This window comes from Phallusia mammillata, chromosome 8 (genome assembly GCF_965637545.1).
Source record: "Phallusia mammillata chromosome 8, kaPhaMamm4.hap1.1, whole genome shotgun sequence".
Taxonomy (NCBI): domain Eukaryota; kingdom Metazoa; phylum Chordata; class Ascidiacea; order Phlebobranchia; family Ascidiidae; genus Phallusia; species Phallusia mammillata.
This window is the reverse complement of record NC_137259.1, coordinates 13,861,874-13,883,260: the sequence shown is the minus strand read 5'-3', so window position 1 is coordinate 13,883,260 and position 21,387 is coordinate 13,861,874. Positions and strand designations below refer to the sequence as shown.

General features: G+C 39.0%; 1 protein-coding gene across 3 annotated transcripts; it reads right to left on the bottom strand.

Annotated features, from left to right (window-relative positions):
- Positions 1 to 14,696: 14,696 nt before the first annotated feature.
- On the bottom strand, positions 14,697 to 18,430 carry LOC145205402 (uncharacterized). 3 transcript variants are annotated; one of them, XR_013853648.1, is made up of 8 exons: positions 18,243 to 18,430; positions 17,932 to 18,042; positions 17,538 to 17,621; positions 17,333 to 17,412; positions 17,154 to 17,246; positions 16,653 to 16,717; positions 16,122 to 16,243; positions 14,697 to 15,989 (listed from the first exon to the last, which is right to left on the bottom strand). XR_013853648.1 is itself a non-coding variant. In XM_080078120.1 (7 exons), exons 2-6 carry the CDS (start codon positions 17,982 to 17,984, stop codon positions 16,665 to 16,667), a joined length of 363 nt encoding a protein of 120 aa, XP_079934246.1. In that variant the 5' UTR covers positions 17,985 to 18,050; positions 18,243 to 18,430; the 3' UTR covers positions 14,697 to 16,243; positions 16,653 to 16,664. The 3 variants fall into 3 exon arrangements, 2 of the variants coding, with proteins under 2 accessions (XP_079934246.1, XP_079934245.1); XM_080078120.1 differs by having other exon boundaries at positions 14,697 to 16,243; positions 17,932 to 18,050; XM_080078119.1 differs by having other exon boundaries at positions 14,697 to 16,243.
- Positions 18,431 to 21,387: the final 2,957 nt, after the last annotated feature.

Below are 21,387 nucleotides of genomic sequence, written 5' to 3'. Positions count from 1 at the left end.
AAACCGGTTTGGAGGTTCGGTAGGAGGCAGAAACCGATCACAACCGGTTTGAAACTGGAATATTCCCACGAAAACCCACGCAAAACCGGATTTTTCTTCGATTTTTTGACCCCCAAAAATCGCAAAAACGGAAAGGCTATAGCTTTGGGGTTTTTTCGAAAATCGGGTCAAAATTTTCGATTTTAGAAACTGGTTTAAACCGGTTTGGAGGTTCGGTAGGAGGCAGAAACCGATCACAACCGGTTTGAAACTGGAATATTCCCACGAAAACCCACGCAAAACCGGATTTTTCTTCGATTTTTTGACCCCCAAAAATCGAAAAAACGGAAAGGCTATAGCCTTGGGTTTTTTTCGAAAATCGGGTCAAAATTTTCGATTTTAGAAACTGGTTTAAACCGGTTTGGAGGTTCGGTAGGAGGCAGAAACCGATCACAACCGGTTTGAAACTGGAATATTCCCACGAAAACCCACGCAAAACCGGATTTTTCTTCGATTTTTTGACCCCCAAAATCGAAAAAACTTCAAGAATCGGGTCAAAATTTTCGATTTTAGAAACTGGTTTAAACCGGTTTGGAGGTTCGGTAGAGGGCAGAAACCGGTCATAACCGGTTTGAAACTGGAATATTCCCACGAAAACCCACGCAAAACCGGATTTTTCTTCGATTTTTTGACCCCCAAAAATCGAAAAAACGGAAAGGCTATAGCCTTAGGATTTTTCAAGAATCGGGTCAAAATTTTCGATTTTAGAAACTGGTTTAAACCGGTTTGGAGGTTCGGTAGGAGGCAGAAACCGATCACAACCGGTTTGAAACTGGAATATTCCCACGAAAACCCACGCAAAACCGGATTTTTCTTCGATTTTTTGACCCCCAAAAATCGAAAAAACGGAAAGGCTACTGCCTTAGTTTTTTTCAAAAATCGGGTCAAAATTTTCGATTTTAGAAACTGGTTTAAACCGGTTTGGAGGTTCGGTAGGAGGCAGAAACCGGTCATAACCGGTTTGAAACTGGAATATTCCCACGAAAGCCCACCCAAAACCGGATTTTTCTTCGATTTTTTGACCCCCAAATATCGAGAAAACGGAAAGGCTATAGCCTTAGGTTTTTTTCGAAAATCGGGTCAAAATTTTCGATTTTAGAAACTGGTTTAAACCGGTTTGGAGGTTCGGTAGGAGGCAGAAACCGATCACAACCGGTTTGAAACTGGAATATTCCCACGAAAGCCCACGCAAAACCGGATTTTTCTTCGATTTTTTGACCCCCAAAAATCGAAAAAACGGAAAGGCTATTGCCTTAGGTTTTTTTCAAAAATCGGGTCAAAATTTTCGATTTTAGAAACTGGTTTAAACCGGTTTGGAGGTTCGGTAGGAGGCAGAAACCGGTCATAACCGGTTTGAAACTGGAATATTCCCACGAAAGCCCACCCAAAACCGGATTTTTCTTCGATTTTTTGACCCCCAAAAATCGAAAAAACGGAAAGGCTATAGCCTTAGGGTTTTTTCGAAAATCGGGTCAAAATTTTCGATTTTAGAAACTGGTTTAAACCGGTTTGGAGGTTAGGTAGGAGGCAGTAACCGGTCATAGCCGGTTTGAAACTGGAATATTCCCACGAAAACTTACACAAAACCGGATTTTTCTTCGATTTTTTGACCCCCAAAAATGAAGAAAACGAAAAGTATATAGCCTTAGGGTTTTTTCAAGAATCGGGTCAAAATTTTCGATTTTAGAAACTGGTTTAAACCGGTTTGGAGGTTCGGTAGGGGGCGGAAACCGGTCATAACCGGTTTGAAACTGGAATATTCCCACGAAAACTTACACAAAACCGGATTTTTCTTCGATTTTTTGACCCCCAAAAATCGAAAAAACGGAAAGGCTATAGCCTTAGGTTTTTTTCGAAAATCGGGTCAAAATTTTCGATTTTAGAAAAACCGCTTTGAAGGTTCGGTAGGAAGCAGAAACCGGTCATAACCGGTTTGAAACTGGAATATTCCCACGAAACCCACGCAAAACCGGATGTTTCTTCGATTTTTTGACCCCCAAAATCGAAAAAACTTCAAGAATCGGGTCAAAATTTTCGATTTTAGAAACTGGTTTAAACCGGTTTGGAGGTTCGGTAGGAGGCAGAAACCGATCACAACCGGTTTGAAACTGGAATATTCCCACGAAAACCCACGCAAAACCGGATTTTTCTTCGATTTTTTGACCCCCAAAAATCGCAAAAACGGAAAGGCTATAGCCTTGGGGTTTTTTCGAAAATCGGGTCAAAATTTTCGATTTTAGAAACTGGTTTAAACCGGTTTGGAGGTTCGGTAGGAGGCAGAAACCGATCACAACCGGTTTGAAACTGGAATATTCCCACGAAAACCCACGCAAAACCGGATTTTTCTTCGATTTTTTGACCCCCAAAAAACGGAAAGGCTATTGCCTTAGGTTTTTTTCAAAAATCGGGTCAAAATTTTCGATTTTAGAAACTGGTTTAAACCGGTTTGGAGGTTCGGTAGGAGGCAGAAACCGGTCATAACCGGTTTGAAACTGGAATATTCCCACGAAAGCCCACCCAAAACCGGATTTTTCTTCGATTTTTTGACCCCCAAAAATCGAAAAAACGGAAAGGCTATAGCCTTGGGGTTTTTTCGAAAATCGGGTCAAAATTTTCGATTTTAGAAAAACCGCTTTGAAGGTTCGGTAGGAAGCAGAAACCGGTCATAACCGGTTTGAAACTGGAATATTCCCACGAAACCCACGCAAAACCGGATGTTTCTTCGATTTTTTGACCCCCAAAATCGAAAAAACTTCAAGAATCGGGTCAAAATTTTCGATTTTAGAAACTGGTTTAAACCGGTTTGGAGGTTCGGTAGGAGGCAGAAACCGATCACAACCGGTTTGAAACTGGAATATTCCCACGAAAACCCACGCAAAACCGGATTTTTCTTCGATTTTTTGACCCCCAAAAATCGCAAAAACGGAAAGGCTATAGCCTTGGGGTTTTTTCGAAAATCGGGTCAAAATTTTCGATTTTAGAAACTGGTTTAAACCGGTTTGGAGGTTCGGTAGGAGGCAGAAACCGATCACAACCGGTTTGAAACTGGAATATTCCCACGAAAACCCACGCAAAACCGGATTTTTCTTCGATTTTTTGACCCCCAAAAATCGAAAAAACGGAAAGGCTATAGCCTTGGGTTTTTTTCGAAAATCGGGTCAAAATTTTCGATTTTAGAAACTGGTTTAAACCGGTTTGGAGGTTCGGTAGGAGGCAGAAACCGATCACAACCGGTTTGAAACTGGAATATTCCCACGAAAACCCACGCAAAACCGGATTTTTCTTCGATTTTTTGACCCCCAAAATCGAAAAAACTTCAAGAATCGGGTCAAAATTTTCGATTTTAGAAACTGGTTTAAACCGGTTTGGAGGTTCGGTAGAGGGCAGAAACCGGTCATAACCGGTTTGAAACTGGAATATTCCCACGAAAACCCACGCAAAACCGGATTTTTCTTCGATTTTTTGACCCCCAAAAATCGAAAAAACGGAAAGGCTATAGCCTTAGGATTTTTCAAGAATCGGGTCAAAATTTTCGATTTTAGAAACTGGTTTAAACCGGTTTGGAGGTTCGGTAGGAGGCAGAAACCGATCACAACCGGTTTGAAACTGGAATATTCCCACGAAAACCCACGCAAAACCGGATTTTTCTTCGATTTTTTGACCCCCAAAAATCGAAAAAACGGAAAGGCTACTGCCTTAGTTTTTTTCAAAAATCGGGTCAAAATTTTCGATTTTAGAAACTGGTTTAAACCGGTTTGGAGGTTCGGTAGGAGGCAGAAACCGGTCATAACCGGTTTGAAACTGGAATATTCCCACGAAAGCCCACCCAAAACCGGATTTTTCTTCGATTTTTTGACCCCCAAATATCGAGAAAACGGAAAGGCTATAGCCTTAGGGTTTTTTCGAAAATCGGGTCAAAATTTTCGATTTTAGAAACTGGTTTAAACCGGTTTGGAGGTTAGGTAGGAGGCAGTAACCGGTCATAGCCGGTTTGAAACTGGAATATTCCCACGAAAACTTACACAAAACCGGATTTTTCTTCGATTTTTTGACCCCCAAAAATGAAGAAAACGAAAAGTATATAGCCTTAGGGTTTTTTCAAGAATCGGGTCAAAATTTTCGATTTTAGAAACTGGTTTAAACCGGTTTGGAGGTTCGGTAGGGGGCGGAAACCGGTCATAACCGGTTTGAAACTGGAATATTCCCACGAAAACTTACACAAAACCGGATTTTTCTTCGATTTTTTGACCCCCAAAAATGAAGAAAACGAAAAGGCTATAGCCTTAGGGTTTTTTCAAGAATCGGGTCAAAATTTTCGATTTTAGAAACTGGTTTAAACCTGTTTGGAGGTTCGGTAGGAGGCAGAAACCGATCACAACCGGTTTGAAACTGGAATATTCCCACGAAAACCCACGCAAAACCGGATTTTTCTTCGATATTTTGACCCACAAAAATCGAAAAAACGGAAAGGCTACTGCCTTAGTTTTTTTCAAAAATCGGGTCAAAATTTTCGATTTTAGAAACTGGTTTAAACCGGTTTGGAGGTTCGGTAGGAGGCAGAAACCGGTCATAACCGGTTTGAAACTGGAATATTCCCACGAAAGCCCACCCAAAACCGGATTTTTCTTCGATTTTTTGACCCCCAAATATCGAGAAAACGGAAAGGCTATAGCCTTAGGTTTTTTCCGAAAATCGGGTCAAAATTTTCGATTTTAGAAACTGGTTTAAACCGGTTTGGAGGTTCGGTATGAGGCAGAAACCGATCACAACCGGTTTGAAACTGGAATATTCCCACGAAAACCCACCCAAAACCGGATTTTTCTTCGATTTTTTGACCCCCAAAAATCGAAAAAACGGAAAGGCTATAGCCTTAGGATTTTTCAAGAATCGGGTCAAAATTTTCGATTTTAGAAACTGGTTTAAACCGGTTTGGAGGTTCGGTAGGAGGCAGAAACCGATCACAACCGGTTTGAAACTGGAATATTCCCACGAAAACCCACGCAAAACCGGATTTTTCTTCGATTTTTTGACCCCCAAAAATCGCAAATACGGAAAGGCTATAGCCTTGGGGTTTTTTCGAAAATCGGGTCAAAATTTTCGATTTTAGAAACTGGTTTAAACCGGTTTGGAGGTTCGGTATGAGGCAGAAACCGATCACAACCGGTTTGAAACTGGAATATTCCCACGAAAACCCACGCAAAACCGGATTTTTCTTCGATTTTTTGACCCCCAAAAATCGAAAAAACGGAAAGGCTATAGCCTTGGGGTTTTTTCGAAAATCGGGTCAAAATTTTCGATTTTAGAAACTGGTTTAAACCGGTTTGGAGGTTCGGTAGGAGGCAGAAACCGATCACAACCGGTTTGAAACTGGAATATTCCCACGAAAACCCACGCAAAACCGGATTTTTCTTCGATTTTTTGACCCCCAAAATCGAAAAAACTTCAAGAATCGGGTCAAAATTTTCGATTTTAGAAACTGGTTTAAACCGGTTTGGAGGTTCGGTAGAGGGCAGAAACCGGTCATAACCGGTTTGAAACTGGAATATTCCCACGAAAACCCACCCAAAACCGGATTTTTCTTCGATTTTTTGACCCCCAAAAATCGAAAAAACGGAAAGGCTATAGCCTTAGTTTTTTTCAAAAATCGGGTCAAAATTTTCGATTTTAGAAACTGGTTTAAACCGGTTTGGAGGTTCGGTAGGAGGCAGAAACCGGTCATAACCGGTTTGAAACTGGAATATTCCCACGAAAGCCCACCCAAAACCGGATTTTTCTTCGATTTTTTGACCCCCAAATATCGAGAAAACGGAAAGGCTATAGCCTTAGGTTTTTTTCGAAAATCGGGTCAAAATTTTCGATTTTAGAAACTGGTTTAAACCGGTTTGGAGGTTCGGTAGGAGGCAGAAACCGATCATAACCGGTTTGAAACTGGAATATTCCCACGAAAGCCCACGCAAAACCGGATTTTTCTTCGATTTTTTGACCCCCAAAAATCGAGAAAACGGAAAGGCTATTGCCTTAGGTTTTTTTCAAAAATCGGGTCAAAATTTTCGATTTTAGAAACTGGTTTAAACCGGTTTGGAGGTTCGGTAGGAGGCAGAAACCGGTCATAACCGGTTTGAAACTGGAATATTCCCACGAAAGCCCACCCAAAACCGGATTTTTCTTCGATTTTTTGACCCCCAAAAATCGAAAAAACGGAAAGGCTATAGCCTTAGGGTTTTTTCGAAAATCGGGTCAAAATTTTCGATTTTAGAAACTGGTTTAAACCGGTTTGGAGGTTAGGTAGGAGGCAGAAACCGGTCATAGCCGGTTTGAAACTGGAATATTCCCACGAAAACTTACACAAAACCGGATTTTTCTTCGATTTTTTGACCCCCAAAAATGAAGAAAACGAAAAGTATATAGCCTTAGGGTTTTTTCAAGAATCGGGTCAAAATTTTCGATTTTAGAAACTGGTTTAAACCGGTTTGGAGGTTCGGTAGGGGGCGGAAACCGGTCATAACCGGTTTGAAACTGGAATATTCCCACGAAAACTTACACAAAACCGGATTTTTCTTCGATTTTTTGACCCCCAAAAATGAAGAAAACGAAAAGGCTATAGCCTTAGGGTTTTTTCAAGAATCGGGTCAAAATTTTCGATTTTAGAAACTGGTTTAAACCTGTTTGGAGGTTCGGTAGGAGGCAGAAACCGATCACAACCGGTTTGAAACTGGAATATTCCCACGAAAACCCACGCAAAACCGGATTTTTCTTCGATATTTTGACCCCCAAAAATCGAAAAAACGGAAAGGCTACTGCCTTAGTTTTTTTCAAAAATCGGGTCAAAATTTTTGATTTTAGAAACTGGTTTAAACCGGTTTGGAGGTTCGGTAGGAGGCAGAAACCGGTCATAACCGGTTTGAAACTGGAATATTCCCACGAAAGCCCACCCAAAACCGGATTTTTCTTCGATTTTTTGACCCCCAAATATCGAGAAAACGGAAAGGCTATAGCCTTAGGTTTTTTCCGAAAATCGGGTCAAAATTTTCGATTTTAGAAACTGGTTTAAACCGGTTTGGAGGTTCGGTAGGAGGCAGAAACCGATCACAACCGGTTTGAAACTGGAATATTCCCACGAAAACCCACGCAAAACCGGATTTTTCTTCGATTTTTTGACCCCCAAAAATCGAAAAAACGGAAAGGCTACTGCCTTAGTTTTTTTCAAAAATCGGGTCAAAATTTTCGATTTTAGAAACTGGTTTAAACCGGTTTGGAGGTTCGGTAGGAGGCAGAAACCGATCACAACCTGTTTGAAACTGGAATATTCCCACGAAAACCCACGCAAAACCGGATTTTTCTTCGATTTGTTGACCCCCAAAAATCGAAAAAACGGGAAGGCTACTGCCTTAGTTTTTTTCAAAAATCGGGTCAAAATTTTCGATTTTAGAAACTGGTTTAAACCGGTTTGGAGGTTCGGTAGGGGGCAGAAACCGGTCATAACCGGTTTGAAACTGGAATATTCCCACGAAAACCCACGCAAAACCGGATTTTTCTTCGATTTTTTGACCCCCAAAAATCGAAAAAACGGAAAGGCTACTGCCTTAGTTTTTTTCAAAAATCGGGTCAAAATTTTCGATTTTAGAAACTGGTTTAAACCGGTTTGGAGGTTCGGTAGGAGGCAGAAACCGGTCATAACCGGTTTGAAACTGGAATATTCCCACGAAAGCCCACCCAAAACCGGATTTTTCTTCGATTTTTTGACCCCCAAATATCGAGAAAACGGAAAGGCTATTGCCTTAGGGTTTTTTCGAAAATCGGGTCAAAATTTTCGATTTTAGAAACTGGTTTAAACCGGTTTGGAGGTTAGGTAGGAGGCAGAAACCGGTCATAGCCGGTTTGAAACTGGAATATTCCCACGAAAACTTACACAAAACCGGATTTTTCTTCGATTTTTTGACCCCCAAAAATGAAGAAAACGAAAAGTATATAGCCTTAGGGTTTTTTCAAGAATCGGGTCAAAATTTTCGATTTTAGAAACTGGTTTAAACCGGTTTGGAGGTTCGGTAGGTGGCGGAAACCGGTCATAACCGGTTTGAAACTGGAATATTCCCACGAAAACCCACGCAAAACCGGATTTTTCTTCGATATTTTGACCCCCAAAAATCGAAAAAACGGAAAGGCTACTGCCTTAGGATTTTTCAAGAATCGGGTCAAAATTTTCGATTTTAGAAACTGGTTTAAACCGGTTTGGAGGTTCGGTATGAGGCAGAAACCGATCACAACCGGTTTGAAACTGGAATATTCCCACGAAAACCCACCCAAAACCGGATTTTTCTTCGATTTTTTGACCCCCAAAAATCGAAAAAACGGAAAGGCTACTGCCTTAGTTTTTTTTCAAAAATCGGGTCAAAATTTTCGATTTTAGAAACTGGTTTAAACCGGTTTGGAGGTTCGGTAGGAGGCAGAAACCGGTCATAACCGGTTTGAAACTGGAATATTCCCACGAAAGCCCACCCAAAACCGGATTTTTCTTCGATTTTTTGACCCCCAAATATCGAGAAAACGGAAAGGCTATAGCCTTAGGTTTTTTTCGAAAATCGGGTCAAAATTTTCGATTTTAGAAACTGGTTTAAACCGGTTTGGAGGTTCGGTAGGAGGCAGAAACCGATCACAACCGGTTTGAAACTGGAATATTCCCACGAAAGCCCACGCAAAACCGGATTTTTCTTCGATTTTTTGACCCCCAAAAATCGAAAAAACGGAAAGGCTATTGCCTTAGGTTTTTTTCAAAAATCGGGTCAAAATTTTCGATTTTAGAAACTGGTTTAAACCGGTTTGGAGGTTCGGTAGGAGGCAGAAACCGGTCATAACCAGTTTGAAACTGGAATATTCCCACGAAAGCCCACCCAAAACCGGATTTTTCTTCGATTTTTTGACCCCCAAAAATCGAAAAAACGGAAAGGCTATAGCCTTAGGGTTTTTTCGAAAATCGGGTCAAAATTTTCGATTTTAGAAACTGGTTTAAACCGGTTTGGAGGTTAGGTAGGAGGCAGAAACCGGTCATAGCCGGTTTGAAACTGGAATATTCCCACGAAAACTTACACAAAACCGGATTTTTCTTCGATTTTTTGACCCCCAAAAATGAAGAAAACGAAAAGTATATAGCCTTAGGGTTTTTTCAAGAATCGGGTCAAAATTTTCGATTTTAGAAACTGGTTTAAACCGGTTTGGAGGTTCGGTAGGGGGCGGAAACCGGTCATAACCGGTTTGAAACTGGAATATTCCCACGAAAACCCACCCAAAACCGGATTTTTCTTCGATTTTTTGACCCCCAAAAATCGAAAAAACGGAAAGGCTATAGCCTTAGGATTTTTCAAGAATCGGGTCAAAATTTTCGATTTTAGAAACTGGTTTAAACCTGTTTGGAGGTTCGGTAGGAGGCAGAAACCGATCACAACCGGTTTGAAACTGGAATATTCCCACGAAAACCCACGCAAAACCGGATTTTTCTTCGATATTTTGACCCCCAAAAATCGAAAAAACGGAAAGGCTACTGCCTTAGTTTTTTTCAAAAATCGGGTCAAAATTTTCGATTTTAGAAACTGGTTTAAACCGGTTTGGAGGTTCGGTAGGAGGCAGAAACCGGTCATAACCGGTTTGAAACTGGAATATTCCCACGAAAGCCCACCCAAAACCGGATTTTTCTTCGATTTTTTGACCCACAAAAATCGAAAAAACGGAAAGGCTACTGCCTTAGTTTTTTTCAAAAATCGGGTCAAAATTTTCGATTTTAGAAACTGGTTTAAACCGGTTTGGAGGTTCGGTAGGAGGCAGAAACCGATCACAACCTGTTTGAAACTGGAATATTCCCACGAAAACCCACGCAAAACCGGATTTTTCTTCGATTTGTTGACCCCCAAAAATCGAAAAAACGGGAAGGCTACTGCCTTAGTTTTTTTCAAAAATCGGGTCAAAATTTTCGATTTTAGAAACTGGTTTAAACCGGTTTGGAGGTTCGGTAGGGGGCAGAAACCGGTCATAACCGGTTTGAAACTGGAATATTCCCACGAAAACCCACCCAAAACCGGATTTTTCTTCGATTTTTTGACCCCCAAAAATCGAAAAAACGGAAAGGCTATAGCCTTAGGATTTTTCAAGAATCGGGTCAAAATTTTCGATTTTAGAAACTGGTTTAAACCGGTTTGGAGGTTCGGTAGGAGGCAGAAACCGATCACAACCGGTTTGAAACTGGAATATTCCCACGAAAACCCACGCAAAACCGGATTTTTCTTCGATTTTTTGACCCCCAAAAATCGAAAAAACGGAAAGGCTACTGCCTTAGTTTTTTTCAAAAATCGGGTCAAAATTTTCGATTTTAGAAACTGGTTTAAACCGGTTTGGAGGTTCGGTAGGAGGCAGAAACCGGTCATAACCGGTTTGAAACTGGAATATTCCCACGAAAGCCCACCCAAAACCGGATTTTTCTTCGATTTTTTGACCCCCAAATATCGAGAAAACGGAAAGGCCTTAGGTTTTTTTCGAAAATCGGGTCAAAATTTTCGATTTTAGAAACTGGTTTAAACCGGTTTGGAGGTTCGGTAGGAGGCAGAAACCGATCACAACCGGTTTGAAACTGGAATATTCCCACGAAAGCCCACGCAAAACCGGATTTTTCTTCGATTTTTTGACCCCCAAAAATCGAAAAAACGGAAAGGCTATTGCCTTAGGGTTTTTTCGAAAATCGGGTCAAAATTTTCGATTTTAGAAACTGGTTTAAACCGGTTTGGAGGTTAGGTAGGAGGCAGAAACCGGTCATAGCCGGTTTGAAACTGGAATATTCCCACGAAAACTTACACAAAACCGGATTTTTCTTCGATTTTTTGACCCCCAAAAATGAAGAAAACGAAAAGTATATAGCCTTAGGGTTTTTTCAAGAATCGGGTCAAAATTTTCGATTTTAGAAACTGGTTTAAACCGGTTTGGAGGTTCGGTAGGTGGCGGAAACCGGTCATAACCGGTTTGAAACTGGAATATTCCCACGAAAACCCACCCAAAACCGGATTTTTCTTCGATTTTTTGACCCCCAAAAATCGAAAAAACGGAAAGGCTACTGCCTTAGTTTTTTTTCAAAAATCGGGTCAAAATTTTCGATTTTAGAAACTGGTTTAAACCGGTTTGGAGGTTCGGTAGGAGGCAGAAACCGGTCATAACCGGTTTGAAACTGGAATATTCCCACGAAAGCCCACCCAAAACCGGATTTTTCTTCGATTTTTTGACCCCCAAATATCGAGAAAACGGAAAGGCTATAGCCTTAGGTTTTTTTCGAAAATCGGGTCAAAATTTTCGATTTTAGAAACTGGTTTAAACCGGTTTGGAGGTTCGGTAGGAGGCAGAAACCGATCACAACCGGTTTGAAACTGGAATATTCCCACGAAACCCACGCAAAACCGGATTTTTCTTCGATTTTTTGACCCCCAAAAATCGAAAAAACGGAAAGGCTATTGCCTTAGTTTTTTTCAAAAATCGGGTCAAAATTTTCGATTTTAGAAACTGGTTTAAACCGGTTTGGAGGTTCGGTAGGAGGCAGAAACCGGTCATAACCAGTTTGAAACTGGAATATTCCCACGAAAGCCCACCCAAAACCGGATTTTTCTTCGATTTTTTGACCCCCAAAAATCGAAAAAACGGAAAGGCTACTGCCTTAGGTTTTTTTCAAAAATCGGGTCAAAATTTTCGATTTTAGAAACTGGTTTAAACCGGTTTGGAGGTTCGGTAGGAGGCAGAAACCGGTCATAACCAGTTTGAAACTGGAATATTCCCACGAAAGCCCACCCAAAACCGGATTTTTCTTCGATTTTTTGACCCCCAAAAATCGAAAAAACGGAAAGGCTATAGCCTTAGGGTTTTTTCGAAAATCGGGTCAAAATTTTCGATTTTAGAAACTGGTTTAAACCGGTTTGGAGGTTCGGTAGGAGGCAGAAACCGATCACAACCGGTTTGAAACTGGAATATTCCCACGAAACCCACGCAAATCCGGATTTTTCTTCGATTTTTTGACCCCAAAAATCGAAAAAACGGAAGGGCTATAGCCTTAGGGTTTTTTCGAAAATCGGGTCAAAATTTTCGATTTTAGAAACTGGTTTAAACCGGTTTGGAGGTTCGGTAGGAGGCAGAAACCGATCACAACCGGTTTGAAACTGGAATATTTCCACGAAAGCCCACACAAAACCGGATTTTTCTTCGATTATTTGACCTCCAAAAATCGAAAAAACGGAAAGGCTATTGCCTTAGGTTTTTTTCAAAAATCGGGTCAAAATTTTCGATTTTAGAAACTGGTTTAAACCGGTTTGGAGGTTCGGTAGGAGGCAGAAACCGGTCATAACCGGTTTGAAACTGGAATATTCCCATGAAAGCCCACGCAAAACCGGATTTTTCTTCGATTTTTTGACCCCCAAAAATCGAAAAAACGGAAAGGCTATAGCCTTAGGGTTTTTTCAAGAATCGGGTCAAAATTTTCGATTTTAGAAACTGGTTTAAACCGGTTTGGAGGTTCGGTAGGAGGCAGAAACCGGTCATAACCGGTTTGAAACTGGAATATTCCCACGAAAGCCCACCCAAAACCGGATTTTTCTTCGATTTTTTGGCCCCCAAAAATCGAAAAAACGGAAAGGCTATTGCCTTAGGGTTTTTTCGAAAATCGGGTCAAAATTTTCGATTTTAGAAAGCGGTTTAAACCGGTTTGGAGGTTCGGTAGGAGGCAGAAACCGGTCATAACCGGTTTGAAACTGGAATATTCCCACGAAAACCCACCCAAAACCGGATTTTTCTTCGATTTTTTGACCCCCAAAATCGAAAAAACGGAAAGGCCTTAGGTTTTTTTCGAAAATCGGGTCAAAATTTTCGATTTTAGAAACTGGTTTAAACCGGTTTGGAGGTTCGGTAGGAGGCAGAAACCGGTCATAACCGATTTGAAACTGGAATATTCCCACGAAAACCCACGCAAAACCGGATTTTTCTTCGATTTTTTGACCCCCAAAATCGAAAAAACGGAAAGGCAATAGCCTTAGGGTTTTGTCAAAAATCGGGTCAAAATTTTCGATTTTGAAAACCGGTTTGAATCGGAAGTTCGGTCGGATGCAGATACCGGTCAAAACCGGTTTGAAACTGAAATTTTCCAGCAAAAAAACACCGAATAGGCTATGGACTTTTCTTCGATTTTTTGACACCCAAAAACCGAAAAACGGTATCATGTCTGGAGTTTTTACGCTTTTCTGACTTTGAGGCTTGTACACTTTTTTGAAATGACCTGTTAACTTTTCTAACCTACTCTGACCGTTTTTTGTGATTTCTTTTATTCTTCGAAATATCTTTTACAGCCGTTTTGTGAACCTGAAAATGAGGATGGACTTGATCTTTTCTTGCTAATCTTATGTTGTTTCATTTCGTTATAAGTTGCATGGTTATTTCCCGGAGAAATGTACTAAATGTCTCACCCATTCTTTTTCTGCTCCAACAAGCACGCAAATCTTTCAGTTCCCATTTTGACTTGTATTAAAACGATGAAAATGTAAATAAGTAAAAAGTCAAGCAGTACAGAAATAACGGTAGAGACATCACACTAAATATCCACCACAACGCACGGGCTTTACGGTTAGTCGCTACAGCGACAAAGATAGAACAGCATTTTTTACGTTAGCGAAACATTAATGTTCCTCGGTCAAGAAGAAAGGAAAAAGCAGACACACATTACCCAAAAGTGACAAGTACGAAACTTTCATATCAAAAGAACAGACGCAAACAATAACAGAACAGAATAAGACCCATTTAAACTTTATTTGTAATGGTAACAAGCTATTACATCATGTAAAACTCTTACGTTATACGGACGAAATCTCAAGCATTTAGATTCGAACTCTTACAGGAAGTGTAGTTTATTATAAATTAAAACAGTGTTTGTTACAAATAACATTGACTGAAAAAATTTTTCTATAGTACATTGGATCATAAATTAAAAATATCTAACTTCAACAGTCTTTCGGAATAGTTACAAAGTTTGGTGTCTCACCACTAAAGAAATACAACTCGAATTACGTCATGTGTGAACGCGCGAAGCTAAATACCAAGCAGTACCTTAAGGTACTTTCCCTATCCCATTCTTATAAAACCAACTTTCGAAACGATACAAAAAATTAATCTAGATTGCACAACTTACTGTCGCATGCTAAATGCAACGCATTGATTTAGTATTGTTAGGTTTGCGAAGACTGTTACTGCATTATCAATGAAAAGTGGCTCACTGAACTACTTCAGCTACAAAGCGATTAACGTCGATCAATTTCTACAATAAATTTTCCTAAAGGCTCACAAATTTTTAAAAAATCTTATATTAACAAATGTTTTGGAGACAGAGGGATAAAATAAATATTTGATGTTTGTCTATCAAGGCCTAACAAACCCCTTTTACTTTGAGTTAACCTAGAGTGAGCAACTTGGGTTCCGCATGTCAAATGCAACGCGTTGATTTAATTTGTTTAGTATGCGAAAACTATGTTACATTTCAAATCAAACGTGGCTCGCCAAACTATTTTAGTTATAAAGCTATTTAATCGTTTTGCTTTGGAGCAGATTAAATGCGCTCTGTGCTTTAATTTGGGCACAAAAAAATAACTCAAAAACAGGCGAAATTTTCTAGCAATTTATTTTTAATGAGATACACTCCCGAAATTTCACAGTTTGGGAACCACGTACTGGTTTAATGTATTTGACCCATCAATGGCGAAATCTGTACACGGCTGCTGTAAACCATGCTTAAAACGAATCCCCTTTCAGCACTGACAGGTACTTTCCCTAAAGCATCCCATCTATTCATAAAAAAATAAATCCAACTAACGAAACCAAAATAAAATTTGAGATTATATAGAAAACCACAAGACTTGATTTTCGCAGCAGACATAAAAACATTAAAGATGTCAGAGAACATAAATGGTAACAAAAACATTTCCTCATGAAAAATGAAAAGCAGAAAGTCTTTTTATAATTGACAGGTACAAAATTTCATTTCAGAAAAAACAGTAATAAACTTGAACAGAATAATAGGAGTAAACACCAAATATTATTCTTGAACAACATGTGCAAATACACAGAGAGATTGGACTTTACCACAGCTTCCCGAAGTGGGTCGCGATACTGTCTACATAATTCAGTACAAAGTGATTTGTTTCAATAATGTTTCTGTGTCAAAATTTATGAAGCATACAAGATTTTGTTGAACAGATCTTTGATAGAAACTATAGCATGCAAATAGAAATAAAAAGATAGTTTCAATTAGACACAAATAATGTAATCAATGCAGTTTATCTAATTCCACACGTCGCGATACATTTTGTTAAAGTGGAAAGAATCGAGTGCTGAAAAGTTTGTACAAACATTTCACACAAAACCGAGCAATTGGTTGAAAGGAAAACTATAGTTTGTTGAAGTTTGTCGTTCAACAAAACGCAAGTTTTTGTTTTAAGAACTTGTAATTTTGCTGACGTTTCGCCCACCAGAGAGGTAAGGCTTCTTCAGAGCAATGAATGAAGTGAAAACGCACAAGAGCAGAAGGCTGGGATCAAAATAATTAAATTAATACATAACAAAGGCTATCCACAAAAACAGTTGTGTGCGCCACAGTACAACAGTGGATAACTAATGTCTGATAGTTTCAGAGGAAGGAAAATAAAATGAGTTTGTAAGCAAATTGTTGACATATGAGGTTTTACATGTGTATATTTGTGTGCGTATTTTATTCGTATTGTATTTATCACTGCTTTTACGAATGTGTCCCTCATGTTCTGTCCCATCACAATTTTGGGAGGATGTAATGCTAGTTTAAGCGTGATATGTGCCGCGATGCAACAGACTGCAGATTACACAATGTCAAGTTGCCTGATATACCGTTCACCAAGTGGAAAGAGCGGCCTGGAGGCCTTGGATGGCGAAACAGTCCGCTAGCTGCTCAACCATTGCCCGGACATTTAAATGGTGGCAACATTGTTCAACAGAAAAAAGCAGCAAGCTCGGGGAAAACTGCTGTTTTAGTTTACAGGTTGGTTTTCGACCCCTTTTTCTTTCCCTTTTCGACGTGCTTGCGTGAGAGGATTCAGTCGTAGGAAATGATCTTTAATTTTTCTTTGTGGGTTGAAGCTTCTTCTTCAGACCATTGGTTCTTTTGTCGCAGGATCTAAACAAATAAATCATGGTAATAATGTAAAAGTACAGAGTGTTTTTACAGAAAATCTAAAGTAATCATGTTTGCGACTGAGTGAATATTCAATGCAGTGAACGCCAAACTAAACACGCTACCATGTTTAAGATGGTAATTTGACTCAGTATACTAAATCACTACAAATGAATTTGATCAGTGAATAATTATGTACACTATGAAATGACATTAAAGCAACAGACATGACAAAGCGTATAATTATTACATTAAATGATTAAAATGCTATCTTTCGTAATGTATACAATAATTACTATAAATCTACATGTATAAGTTTAGGTTTAAATCGCACTGAAGTGTTTAGGAAATGTATACATCGAAATATGCCACAAAAACAATAACTCAATGGGTTCAGCGCAAATCGACTCACCTTGTAATCGATTTATACGTGGCTGCTCGGCGTAGTTGAGGTGAATGGAGACGACGTGACAGTGTCTAAACATGGAAACATATTGAACGAGCTAATACTTTAAAGGTAAGCCAAACCACTACGATACAAAAAAGAACAAAAAATAAAACTAACTATATATCATAAACGCATTTAAACGGGTGTAACTGATGTGGCCTTCATATCACTGGTGATGACAGGAGCATTTGCCAAACCGTTTGAAATATAAAGCATGTCGCTTTTTACGTCTATTTGGGCCGTTATTTTTACTATTAAAACTAACCACAGGTTAAAAAGTAGTGAAACCATTCAAAACTTTGTAAAAATCTTAATTGAACGTCTGTAAAAGTGTAAGATGGGAACCAGTATTACAAATAAGGGCAAAATGCATAACATTAACTATACGTTGAAAGGTTAAAACAATTCAAAGCTTAATGGAAACCTCAATATATCAATACCAACAAAACATTAAACTTGTGTTACCTTGCAATGGTGGAGAGTGGAAACGTATGTCGTTTCTGGAACGAGTGTTTACTTCACGTATCTGCTGCTGCTGGAGGTTATCTGTTGCAACATCTGAAACACAATATGTGACGTCATTCAATTACGTCATCGACTACCAAAGCCTCAACCAGCAACATGACGTCAACATCATATGATACCTGTAGTATTACGTCGCAATGTCCGATGCGTTTCATAGATGTCGGCGTCTGAGTCTGTAGTGGGGACGAACATTGGTGATCTACAATATACAAACAGGATAAAAGCAAGAATGCAAACATGTAAATCTTTAAACGAGTGGATAGATCAATGTCGTAGAACTGTGTTTGTTAGTTTGTTTCCTTTGTTTAAAAAATGATTTTTTACCTGCTGTGTATATATGATACCGTCACGCCCGGTATCATCGCTTTACGAACAAAGTACCCGATACTAAAGTAGCGATCATTGGATCTGCAAATAAAGAACGGATTAAACTAAGAGCAACTGCAATAGACAATTAGCAAATACAAAATCTAAAACAGTGGATTAGAACTTTAGTTTTTTGCGACTTTATTATTGCTGCTCATGTCAACAAAAACTCAATGTTTTGTTACAGCCAACTATCCAACGATTTAAAAGTAGTTTAATAGAAACCAGCCATCAAATACAAAGTCTGATACCTAATATTTGGGTATTGCTACATTTCTAAGGAATTTCATTGATAATGACCAAGTACAGAGAAACCAAAAATACTGAATGCCATTAAAGCGTATCATCCAACCTCGTTTGCCAAGGGTGATCGCTGATGACGTTTCGGTGCCGGAAAGAAAACATGTGACGTCATCGGTTGTGACGTAAAACATGTGACGTCATCGGTTGTGGGTTCTGGCTTCTGAAAAACTAAGACAAGTTTTTTTTTTATAAGACAAAGGTTTTTTTTTTAATTACCAAACCACCGTAAATCGTGTATAGTTAGCGACTGGTTTTGATTAATATGTTTGTTTTACCGCTTTTAGTTTGCATTTAAAAAATGTAAAAACATTGTCACTTTTCTACAGGGACAAATTGGTTTAAACAAGTTGTTTACTTTACCTTTATCTACAAAATCTAACAGCAATTGGCAAAACAACCAAAACCTGTGGAAAACATGTTAAATCTGAAACGGATAAAGCAGTATTAATTTTTGTGTATACCAAATTTTTGTTTTTCCTAAACCTGAAATGTCTTATAACCTGTTAGAAAACAATTAAAAGCCTGCAAATACAAAAATAAAGTCAAATGAACCCTAAAGCTTTCATATTTCCTAAATTAAAAAATTCAAACAATAGATTAAATTGATAAAAGCCAGTAACTTCCAGGTTACACAAAAAAGTTTGATAATTAAACATAGTTTTATATAATAATTCCTACAACCTGTGGAAACATAAAACAAAAGTTTAACCTGTAAAAAGAGATTATTAGAGTAACGTTTATTATGACCCCTAAACCTGTAACAAAAACAACAGTATAGACTGGAAAGTTCTGTAAAACATAAAATTGGTTAAACCTGCAAAAAAAAACAGAAAAAATAAACCTGCAAAAAATCGAAAAAACATCTGTAAAAGAGAAAGAGGTTAATATCTGCAAAAAACAAAGATTAGTTTTTTAAACTAGGAACGGTTGGTTTGTATTTTTTTAAAACAATTAAAATACCTCCAATGAAAGGTTAGCTTCCAACAAAATTATTGCAATTGCTTCCAAATGTAAAAAAACAAAACGATAGATTTCAAACAATATTTTTGGTGGAGGATTCTGAAATAAAAAAAACAACTTGATTAGTTTCATTACTAAAGCGCAAAATTAAAAAGAAAACTTACATGGCCATGGTTGGAGAGACAGAAAACAGAAAAACATCCCAACTTTAAACTGACTGATGTTAATTCTTTGTCACTTAAAATCTGACGATGGCGGTTCGCATGGTTAGAGCGACGAGAAATAAACAAACATGCAATATTAACTAAAGAATCTGTCGGCTGATGTAAAAAGGCACAACACCCCCCAAGAACTGGTCTAACTAGTGGAAAATAAAGGGATAGAAAAAGTAAACTCGGCACACATTTTTGTTGATGAAAGAAGGGAAAACGAAAGGAAAAAAACAAAACACAAATGCCCTTTAATATTTCCCATTAGGTGTTTTACTTTGTATTAAGTACTTCAGGTCAGTTAAGTGATTCGTACCAAAATTATTAAAGTCTATAGTGCTATTACTTTGTATTAAAAGTTTAATGCGTTGTGAAATTTTAATCAAGTCTATATCGCCCACGAGAACCGGCTGTTCATCTGCTTCGGTATTCTCGAGCAGTTTCTGAAAAAACGTTGGAACCGCCATCGTCCCTGCGCCGCCGACGTAAAAGTACACTCGCTAGCCTCAACTAACTGCCCTGCATACAACCGTCGCAAATTAGCCTAGAAAAGTAGAAGGTGAGTCTGTCGTGTTTTACAACCACCCAAAATGCCACTGCCCCATAATGACTGGATGGCCGGGTCAAGCAGGAAAACGAAACTGAAATTAATAGCAAGTATGTTAGCCTAAATCCACGAAAAAAATGGGCTTGGCCAGCAAACAAGGGAATTGGGGCAATAAATTAGTGTCATTTTATGTAATACTGAATTTGTGTAATACGAATATCGAGGTCATTAACATCACATGCTTGATATCCAATTCGTAGTCTCTTCTTAGTGAAGAAAACTTAGAAAAGGGATGCACAAGCATGGATCACACATGCTGGCCAAAACCCGAAAAAAAATCTACAACATCCCTAATTTTACAGTTGGCATAGGCGCACAAGTTTGTTTAAAAAGGAACAGTGACATTTACAGCGTATAAATCAACAGTATCGCGTCACTGCCCTTGCCCTCAGAGTCCCCCCGCAAGGACCCAAATGAATTAAGCAACCGCTGGGCTGGGGAAAAGATTAACAACAGTTTGCGCCCTATCAGGGTGGCTCACGGGATTTTTCGGGCAAAATGCTATGCCGGCCCCCTCAGGTCCACGAGCCTGGACTTTCATTGGGAGTAGCTGTGTCCCTACTCTGACCCCGCCTACACCGCGGCCAGCGGAATGCGGTGGAGACCATGCCAAGGCCGTGTTTCTATGTGCACCTTATTTTAGCTAAAGCCATTTAGCAACGCTCCACACCTATCTAGAAATCGTTCTAAGCTAAGTTCCTACGTGGCGCGCGAATCCCAAACGTACCCCACCTATGTTGCCTAGCCTAACCTTAGTTAACGAGTGCCACTCGTAGTTCTAGCCCTAGCGCCAACTTGCTGACATAGTAGCACTCCTGTAGACTTGGGCCATTCTTTGACCACCGAGGAAGACTTCCTTTACGAGTCAACCTCGGCAAAGAATAGGTCACTCACCCTAGCGCCAGTTAGCCTAAGTTAGGCCTAACAGTTCCACAATCCCGGTTGACCCACGACAGACTCCTATGTTTACATACAAATAAATATATGAAGTTGAGGAATGTTGGATGATTGACGAAGAAAGAGTTGACCAACATCGTTGAGGTGAGTAAGACGAAGTAAATCTGAAACAAATATGCATTATATTACTTTAAATACCAATAAATTAAGTCAAAGAACTGAAGTAAATGTCAATGGAAAAAGGTGTTGTTTATTTGCAAACTAAGGCTTCGCTTCTGTGTGCGAGAAAACTTTGTAGAATCAGTGCCGATTGAAAAAAACACCGCCTTGTTACGTCACAGTAAAGCGCAACGCAAGCGTTCTAAAGCTTGCCCATGTATAAAACAGTAGTGGTTTTTAAGCGCATTTAAATTCTTTACCAATCTTAACTGGTTACGACTTTAGCAACAAGTAAAACTTATTTTACCTGAACTTGGCGGCGAAGAAGCGCTTGATAACTTCTGGCGACTTTTATTTTGCATTTTGTGCAAACTGTAAAAAAAATACAAAACATTTAGACAAAGTTCTTGAATATCAAGCTTCACTAGTTACAGCTGAATCAAAACATAACGAACGTTTATTTACAGTTTACAAACCATCAGCAAACCCAACAGAAATATGGGTGCCAATATATTACTTAAGTTGTGAAGTTTTAACTGGTTTTATTACTCATAGAGTTAAGATATTCATCTGGATTATTATAGCAAGTTACCTATGATATTACATTATTACAGGATATAATGTGCAACAATAAGTTTTACAGATAAGAGTGAAGAAACAAAATTTTATTACC

Bases quoted from the DNA above. Each gene is read 5' to 3' on its own strand.
- LOC145205402 (XM_080078120.1), bottom strand. From the start codon at position 17,984: ATGTTTTCTTTCCGGCACCGAAACGTCATCAGCGATCACCCTTGGCAA. The intron at 17,413-17,537 runs GTAAAAAATCAT...TGTATATTGTAG, and splicing joins GTATCATATATACACAGCAG to ATCACCAATGTTCGTCCCCA. The intron at 17,247-17,332 runs GTATCATATGAT...ATTGTGTTTCAG, and splicing joins ATTGCGACGTAATACTACAG to ATGTTGCAACAGATAACCTC.